Raw genomic sequence first — 9,831 nt, forward strand, 5'->3', positions numbered from 1 at the left:
TACCATTAAGTGCATAAGTTCTGCTCTGATTTGTTTTTCCAAAATGGAGCACCTTGCATTTATCTAAATTAAACTCCATCTGCCATTCCTCAGCCCATTGGCTCATTTAATCACGATTCTGATCTACTCTGACATAACCTTCTTCGCTGTCCGCTGCACCTCCAGTTTTGGTGTCATCTGCAAATTTACTAACTGTACCAATATGCTCACATCCAAATCATTTATGTAAATGTAAAGAAGTATATAAATGTATAATAAATGTATATAAATATTTAATCCTCTGCTGTGAAGATGCAACCCATCTCTCTAACAAATCTAGGACCTCACCCAAACACCTCTTAAAACTCTTTTTATTACTTCCAGTTAATTTGCAACAGCAGAATTTCTTGAGAATGACTTCACATGCACATGCTAGACATCTGATTAATTTTAAGCAGAAATAAGGTGTAATTTTAACAAAAAATATATTACTTACTATTTAATAACTGGTTACATTACCTTCGAAATATACCAAATTCTCTGTGAGACATGTACACCTTTGTTCCCCATATTGAAGAAAGAAAGGATATATTGGTATTGGAGACCAATTGGTATTGAAAATAAGGTCCTAGGTTAATCCCAGTGATGGAAGGGTTAGCTTATCAAGAATGACTTAAATGGTTAGGACTTTATTCATTAGAGTTTCAAGAAGGAGCAATTTTACTGAAACGTTCAAGATTCTGAGGGGGTAGATGTTAAGAAGATGTTTCCATTATTGTGGGGAATCTCGAACTTGGAGACGTAATCACACAATAAGGGGGCACTCAGTTAAAACAGAGATGCAAAGGAATATCTTCCCCCAGAGCATCGTTGTAGGAGCTAGATCACTGAAAGTATTTAAAGAGAGGGGTGGATAGATTTTTGAAATGTCAGGGAGGTCAGCATACTGATGAGCCAGCATGAAAGAGGATTTGAGGCCTGGGTCACATCAACCATAGAGTTGAATGATAGGAAAGGCTTGAAGGGTGAATAACCAACTCTTATTCTTACTACTTATGCTTTTACTAAGTACAGATTAATATTTTAAACATATACTATTATCACGAAGAATAATCACTAAAGCACTGCTTGGTCACTGGAGAGTTCATGGAAAATGTCATAGCTTCTCCAAGGAGCAGTCCTTTATATCCCGATTGGCAGAACTTACCATGATGTTAGTCAAACAGCATTGTCATTTGCAGTACAATTAAAAATTTACCATAATATACCACCTTTGAGTCATAGAGTCATACAGCATGGAAACAGACCCTTCGGTAAAACTAATCCATGCTGATCAATTTTCCCCGGACTAAACTACTCCCATGTGCCTGCATTTGGCCCACAACCTTCCAAACATTTCCTATTCATGTACCTGTCCAAATGTCTTTTAAATCTTGTAACTGTACCTGCATCTATCACTTCCTCTGATGGTTCATTCCATATATAAACCACCCTGTGAGGAAAAAAATGCCCCTCAGGTCCATTTTAAATCTCTCCCCTCTCACCTTAAAAATAAGTCCCTGGTTTTGAACCCCCCCACCCTAGGGAAAAGACCTTTGCTGTTCACCTTATCCATGCTTCTCATGATTTTATAAACCTCTATATGGTCACCCCTCAACCTCATATGCTCTAGTGAAAGAAGTCCCAACCTATTCAACCTCTCCTTATAACTCAAACCCTCCAGTCCTGATAACATGTGAATCCGCTGCAATTTACTGTCTGTCCAAGTTCTGATTTCTATTTCTCTGCTTTATTTTGGGTATGTAGATTCATTGTTCTTGCTCAGTAGCTGGATTACTGACTACTCCTGCGCGGTACTCTTCAGTCAAACTAGAAGTTTAACAATAATAAGTCAGGTAAACCTCCCTTCAATTTTTATCTTCAAGTAGGAATTGTTTGTTCACTGCATGCTTTCTGCCAAGATAATGTAACTTTGAAACTGATTTAATTAAGAAACGATGTAAAGAAAAAGGATTGCATTATAAAATATTTTATTTAGTCAGTCACCTGGATCGACTATAGGTAAAGGTACAGTGTGTTGAAATAATTACAAACATTTCCTTCTTCCCCGTTCATTCGAGAATATGTCCTCGAATTTTAAAAATTTATTCACAGAATGAAGGCGTCATTGGCAAAGATGCTTTTAACCCTGCAGCTTGCATTAAGTTTCAATAAAGGCCTGGAAGGTGAAAGAATAGCATGAAGCTCAACATATGTCAGGAAACTTAATCTTTGAAAAGTGAAATATGTTTTATTTTATGCCCTATTCCATTCTATCAAACATTTCCCATTGAAAAGGCAACAGTATTTTAAAAATGTGCCCACAAATCACAAGAAAGAATAATTGGATTACCAAAGGGCTTTAACAATTGAAACATTCTTGAAATTTGAGCCAGGACCTATTTGGATTTAGAAGTCTGATAATCACCTAGCAGCAAGACTTTAAAGACAAATAAAGAAAAATGGTTTCATTTACATTCATGCAATATTTAAAACCGATGATCTTGCTTTGTGCAGGTATAAATTCACATCCATACTAATTCTCCAGCTATGAATGTTCTAGCTGAAGCAAACTTCTCACTATTAAGAAGTGCTTGAGATACATAGTGAGTTAATGAGTCTGAATCTGCTTTACATTTCCACAAGCCTCAGGTTTCTAAAATTTGTGCTTTATCTTCATAGAAGGAAAAAGACACATTAACAAGTATGCTGTTCATGACCTCAGGAAGTTCTGAATTACGTTACAGCCAACTATTTGTAAAGTGTATTTGCTGTTTTGTTGATATACACAACAAGCGATTCATTTACATCAAGCATTTAGATAAATTGGTGATTAATCTGTTGAGTGAGAATGAATGCTCAGTAGAATACTCTCTCCCTGAACAATCCTCAGCCTAATTCCATCCCTGAAGAATGTCTCTGACAATGTACTACTCCCTCAAAACTGCGGTGATGCTTCAGCCTTGAATCAAATCAGTTTCCCAACTTGCTGCCAAATGTGAAAGCTCCGGTAGAAATGTATTTCTAGGCACACCTTCACCAACTTTATACCAACACCTTGCAATCCTCCTCCCCTGCCTCTTCCAATACATTCCCAAAGCAGCCATTGCTCAATTGTTGACAGGCAAATAAATTGTTGACAGTTCTTTTGACTATAGAGATGCTGGCTCATTCAAAGGGTGACCATAGAGATTCAGGGAGTGGATGGGAGAGGAGAGTCCTGTGTGGGTCATAGAGTGGAAGCAGGTTGTGCCCTTAATTGGCTACATGCAAGTTTCTACTGGCTCTTGGCAGGTGTCTGAGCTGCCAAATGAATTACGGATGGCAATAAACGATGTCAGATTCTGGGCTCACCTCCAGATGCCATACCTCACTATTTAAATGGAGAAAAACTGCAGGAAGCTGCAACACAGGTGCGGCAGGTAATCAGGAAGGTTAACGGAATGTTCACCCCTATTTGAAATAGGTTGGAGCATAAGAGTAGGGAAGCTTTACTGCAATTGCACAAAGTGCTGGTGAGACCACATCTGGAGTCCTGTGAGCAGTTTTGGTCCACTGATTTCAGAAACGCTATTATTTCATTGGAGGCAGTTCAGAGAAGGATCACTAGGATAATCTCCAGTATGGAAGGACTGTCTTATGAGCAAACATTAAACAGGTTTCAACTCTACTCAATGGAATTTAGAAGAATGAGAGATAATCTCATTGAAACATACAGCTTTCTTAAGGGGCTGGACAAGGTAAATGCTGAGGTGACGAAGTGTCCAGGACCAGAGAGCATGGTCTCGCAATAAAGGAGCACTGATCTGAGACTGAAATGAGGAGGAATTTCTTCCCTCAGACGATTGAGTCTTCGAAACTCCTTGTCACAGAGAGATGTGGGGGCAGAGTCCTTTTTTTTATTTAAGGCTGAGATAGATAGATTGCAGCAGGGAATTGAGGGTTCTGGGGAAAGGACAGAGAAGTGGACCTGAGGAGCATCAGATCAGCCCTGATCCTATTGAATGGCAGATCAGACTCTAGGGACTGAATAGCCTACTCCTGCTCCTATTTCTAATGGCCATATTTACTATTCTGCCTGTTCTCTCACCTCTTTCCCTGAGTGGTTTGGAATGCTCAGCCATTAGCGTTGGCTTTCAGATGAAAGATTAAACTCAGACCCCAGCTGTTTCTGAAGGGTGGATCAAGGGCAATCTTTTTGAAGAAGAGCCAGGATCTTTTTTCCATTATCCCTCAACCAACATGACTGATTATCTGGTCATTATCATAGTGTGATTGTGAGAAATTGCTGCGTGCAAATTGACTGTTGTGGTTCCTACATTGACTCAATTTCAAAAACTAATTCATTGGCCATAAAGCACTTTAGGAACTCCTGGTGTCAAAAATGCAGGTATTTCTTTATTTCATCTTTATGTTCAATATACTGGAAAATATTTGTGTGTACAACGCTACACTTTCTAATGCATTCACACAGATGAATTTCAATCAAAAGAGAACTGTTGAGCTCAAATTTCTTGGCAGACACAGAGTTGGAACACATTGTGAACAGTTAAGAAAAAGGCTACTTACCTCAGATTTTCTTTCAGTTTATCTTTCAGGGAGAGTTCAGATTTCTTTGACCATTGTGCCACCACCTCCAAGTACTCCTCATCCAAAACCTGCCTCTCCACATGATAGCTGGATTTCCGCATTTGGAAGTTGGAATCCGCTTCATCTTCTGCGTTGGCAATCATTGAAAATTCCTGGTCTGGTGTTCACCTGGAAAGAATGCGGGAGCAGAGTGAAAATTGGAAAATAGAAACTGGAGAAAGGTACACAGCACCCACACACACAGCAAACACTGAAGAGCAGAATGCTATAACAGAAATGGTGAGATCCAAAGATTCTCTACTCCTTACCTCATACAAACACTCTTCAATTGTTTGCTTTCTGGCACAAATTGAATCTTGTTAAATCATCTGCCACAGTGGGGAAATAAATCTTCAAAATGACCTGTTGCAGTGCCAAAGCACCTATTTGAATAGATTTCTTGTAGAATTTAATCCTCGCCCCAGAGGTATGTGTGGTGGAGGGCATTGGCTGTGGGGGTGGAGTGGCGGTTGGGGGGGAGGGGGCACAATTAACCAGATGTCTCCCTACCTCCTTCCAGGATGGATCCACATTAACAGACAGCCCTACCACACTCTGCTGTGAATTGAGGTCCTTAAGTGGTGGATTAATATTCATCCAGGATATATTCACCCAGCAGCAGTAGGGGACCACCTTGCAGAAGGCCTGAAAACTAAACCCACGGGGTTTTCCTGCAAACTTCTGGGCTGGAGGTGTTCGCTGGTTCAATGATACCCAGTGGCTGATCGATGTACCAGACATAGGGGTGGGACACCCCATTGAGAACCACCCCTTTCTTTGTTGCTGACACCCTTCACTCTGCCGTGATTCCCACTCTGTAACCTCCAATCACCTGAGTCTTTCCTGGGCTGCTGGCGAGTGGTTTGCTGGGGGCAGCTGCCAATCCCTCTGGCACTGCCAACCAAATAACAGCTGTCAGTCGCTGGTTAGCTTGTGGCTCTTGAGGGGTGACAGCTCCTGGGGGTCTTTGCCATTCAGTCACTTAGCTCAACAGAATTAAATCAATTACGCCAATGGGTCTTCCCAGCAAGGAGGTTGACACAGAACTATTGCTGGCTCTCCACATGAGGAGGCAATACTTTTATCATCTCTATTAACTATCCCATTTCACAGAAAGTAACACCAACGGGTTGGGGGGAAGGGGTGTAGTTGGTGGTATGTTTGATTGCATGCCTGGGTGACCTTGTAAAGCCTATGTTTGCTGTTTCCAGAAAATTATGTTTTTCCTTTATTCACTACACACTGAAAGGTAAGAATGGTCATAAGACATAGCATAATAGTTAAGTCCCATTGCGTGAACAAATAGTACACACCATCAGTGACACTTGGAATTGAGACCATAACAGTAATTGTTATTGGACTGCATCACTGCTCCTTCAGTTTTTTTTTACATACAATAGAATCCCTACTGTGTGGAAACAGGCTCTCCGGCCAAATACATCCACACTGACCTACCAAAGATCATCCCACCCAGACCCATCCACCTACTCTATCCCTCCATTTCCCATGGCTAAGCTACACATCCCTGAACACTATGCACAGTTTCTCATGGCCAATCCATCGAACCTGCATATCTTTGGATTGTGGGAGGAAACCAGAGCAAATCCACACAGACATGGTGAGAATGTGCAAACTCCGCACAGACAGTCGCCTGAGGCTGGAATCGAACCCGGGTCCCTGGTGCTGTGAGGCAACAGTGCTAACCACTGAGCCACTGTGCCACCCCTTGTTAGAGCAAAATCCTGGTCCTCCCTTCCTAACTTCACTGTGGACATAACAACTCTGAATGGACTGCAGTGGGTCAAAATGGCAACTGGTCATCACTTTCTCAAGGGCAAGTGGTGATGGGCAACAAATGATGGCCCAGCCAGCAACACCCACATCCCAGAATGTACTGACAAAAACCTCAACATAACCTCATAACACCAGAATGACCCAGAACAGATTGTCTTGTGAACAGAGTGCTAAAATCAGGGATTTGGTATAATTAGGAATTTCGTGTTGTCGGAGAAGAAAGTGTTGTTTTGTTTCCAATACATGCTTCATGTTACCTAAAGGCAGCAAATACAGTACTTAAAAAACGTTTTCCAGTGTTCAGTGCTTAGGGTGAGAATGGTAATTGGAAGAAGAAAAAGAAATGCAAGAAACTAAATTGTAGTTATAAATCACATAGGCTAAAAAAAAAGACAGTGAAATTTGTACATTTGGACTACAACATGTGACAGTGAAGCTGTCCAGAGTGTGCAGTAGATATCTCTGTCTCAAATCTCTTTAGTTCAGAGTCATTCAGTTGGAGTATAATTTGGAGAGGCTTTGGTACAAAGATGGTAACAATATCTGGGCAATCTGCTTCACATTGAGACAATACCTCATGAAAAGATTCAAGTTGGTGTGACTGATATTGCACAGAGTACAGGGAGCCCAGTTAAGGTAAAGGCTGAAATTATGCAAAGACAGATACTTTTCAACTGGTTCAATGTTCCTTCTGTCTATGAGGATAAGGATAATGGTTAGTAAAAGAGCAGCCTGGTGCCCAGGTGAGAGACATCATGAACTAGCCTGTGAGGATATTAGAGAAGGAGAAGAATATCTGAGTAATTGAGACCAGCAACACAGGGACGAGAAGGTAAAGATCCTGTTTGGAGAGTACCAGTTAAATAGCAGTTAAATAACAAGCAGCACCTCAAAGGTTAGAATCTTCTCCTCAAGTTCCCAGCACCACAGATGCTAAACATCAACCAATTGGATTTACTCCGTATGATATCACAAATAGCTGAAAATACAACTGGCAACATTCTGGTCATAACATTTAAGACATGTTCCAGAATTTGCCACCCACCCTAGCCAAGCTATTCCAGTGCAGCTACAAGATTGGCATCTACCCAACAGTGTGGAAAATTTTCCAATTCTATTCTATGTACAAAAGGCATCACAAATCAAACCTGGCCAATCATTGACTATCAGTTTATTTCCAGATCACCAGTAAAATAATGTAAGGGTCATCAGCAGTGCTCTTAATGGCACTTGTGCGACAATTCTATGGCTTTAAGAGGCGTATTTTTTCCTGTTTTTTTTTAAATGAAGAAAGGCTGAGTCAGAGGTACACTAGTACACTCCAAATCAATAAAGTAAACAGCTTATGAGGCCTTGGGTTTTTTTTAAAATTTGAAACAATAGAAGCAGTCTGAATGGGTGTAGCCAAGCTCCCACAGAACCAGGATTTTGAGTTTCAGCTCTCAGCAGTTGTTGGAGAGTTTGGAAACTGCAGTATATCTCTCCCTGCTACACTGTCTGAGTCTTTTCTTGATGTTATTCCTCCTGGGTTGCTAGAATTGCATGTGAGACAATCTATTTTATTGACTTTGCCTTTGCCAAGTGTGTGTTTATGGGATGTTATTATATTGAAACAGTTCATTAGTAACAGGGAGAGATACAGCTAAGTCAATTCTATTCTATTTTGTTGTATTTTAACTATAGTGTATGAATAAATTACATTTAGCTTAATATCAAATAGTTTGGCCAATTGAATTACATCTGGAACACAGCATATTTACATTTACCTTTAAAATAAATAAAAAGTTGGGGTCTAGACTATCTCCTGAATATTTTGAGGCGGAGTCGGTCTGGTCCAAAACACTACCAAAGTAATAACCTGATCACTAACATTCAGATTGGGTTCAACTTGGCCACTTGCATCCTGATTTCATTAGAGACTTGCTCCAAAATGGACAAAAGAGCTGAACTTCAGAGGGGAGGTCAAAGTGACTGCCCTTCATGCCACGCCAAAATTTGACTGAATATGGCACCAAGGAGCTCTATCAAAACTGGAGGGGACACAGGGAATTCAGAGGGGGGGAGAGGGGTTTGGGGTTGGAGGGAGAATGCTCTGTGGGTTTGTTTCATACATGGCATAAAGGAAGATGGTTGTGATTATTGGAAGTCAATTATCTCAGCTCCAGGACATGATTGAAGATGTTTTGGGAGGGTAAAGTCGGAGGCCTAATCATTTTCAGTTGCTTCAATGACATTCCCTACATCACAAGGGCAAAAGTGAAGATGTTCACAGCTGTGTGTGACTACTCAGAAAGTGAAGCAGCCCGTGTTCACAAGCAGCTAGACCTGGAGAAGGTTCAGACTTGGGCTGGTAGTGACAAGTCATGAGTGTGGTGCTGGAAAAGCACAGCAGATCAGGCAGCATCCGAGGAGCAGGAAAATCAACATTTCGGACAAAAGCCCTTCATCAGGAATATTTATGCCACTCAAGTGCCAGACAATGATCAATTACAACAAGAACAAATCTAGTCATCGCTCCTTCAAGTTCAATGGCATTGCCATCATTGAATTCCCCACTATCAATATTGTGGGGGTTATCATGAATCAGAAATTGGACTATGATAGCCATAAAGCAGCCATGTGAATACTGTGTCTGCAGAAGTAGATCAAAGGTGAGGAGTTCTACAGTGAATATTCATTCTTTTGGCTCCCCAAAGTTTGTCCAGCTTTAACAAGGCATAAGTAGAAGTGCGATGGAGCATTGTCCACTTACCTGGTTCAATAACAGTCAAGAAGTTGGACACCGTCCAGGGTAAAGCAGCCCACTTGATTAGCACCTACATTCACTCCCTTCATTGCCAATGCATAGTGGCAGCCATGCGTACCAGCTACAAGATGCATAGCAGTAACACACCAAGTGTTGTTTCACAGCACCATTCAAACCTGAGACCTCTACTGCCTAAAAGGAGAGATGCAGCAAATGCAGGGGAACACCACCACTTGCAAGTTTCCCTCAAAGCCAGTCATCATCCTGACTTGGAACTGTACAGCCATTCCTTCACTGATACAGTGGTGGCATGGTGGCTCAGTGGTTAGCACTGTTGCCTCGCAGCACCAGGGACCCTGGTTAAATTCCAGACTCACGTGGGATCATAGCAATTATGGAAACATGGCTCAGGGATGGGTAGGACTGGCAGCTTAATGTTCCAGGATACAAATACTACAGGAAGGATAGAAAGGGAGGCAAGAGAGGAGGGGGAGTGGCATTTTTGATAAGGGATAGCATTACAGCTGTGCTGAGGGAGGATATTCCCGGAAATACATCCAGGAAAGTTATTTGGGTGAACTGAGAAATAAGAAAGGGATGATCACATTATTGGGATTGTATTATAGACCCCCCAATAGTCAGGG

The 9,831-nt window shown here is 41.3% G+C and overlaps 1 protein-coding gene across 5 annotated transcripts in view; it reads right to left on the reverse strand.

Annotated features, from left to right (window-relative positions):
- slc26a6 (solute carrier family 26 member 6) overlaps window positions 1-9,831 on the reverse strand; it is a 160,088-nt gene that overhangs the window by 86,906 nt on the left and 63,351 nt on the right. For all 5 annotated transcript variants that reach the window (XM_043707737.1, XM_043707735.1, XM_043707733.1 and 2 more), the window contains one exon: window positions 4,588-4,776. In XM_043707737.1, the coding sequence (XP_043563672.1) occupies window positions 4,588-4,751 (164 nt within the window). In that variant the 5' untranslated portion in view covers window positions 4,752-4,776. The remainder of the gene's footprint in view (window positions 1-4,587; window positions 4,777-9,831) is intronic.

This window comes from Chiloscyllium plagiosum, chromosome 18 (genome assembly GCF_004010195.1).
Source record: "Chiloscyllium plagiosum isolate BGI_BamShark_2017 chromosome 18, ASM401019v2, whole genome shotgun sequence".
Classification (NCBI taxonomy): Eukaryota; Metazoa; Chordata; class Chondrichthyes; order Orectolobiformes; family Hemiscylliidae; genus Chiloscyllium; species Chiloscyllium plagiosum.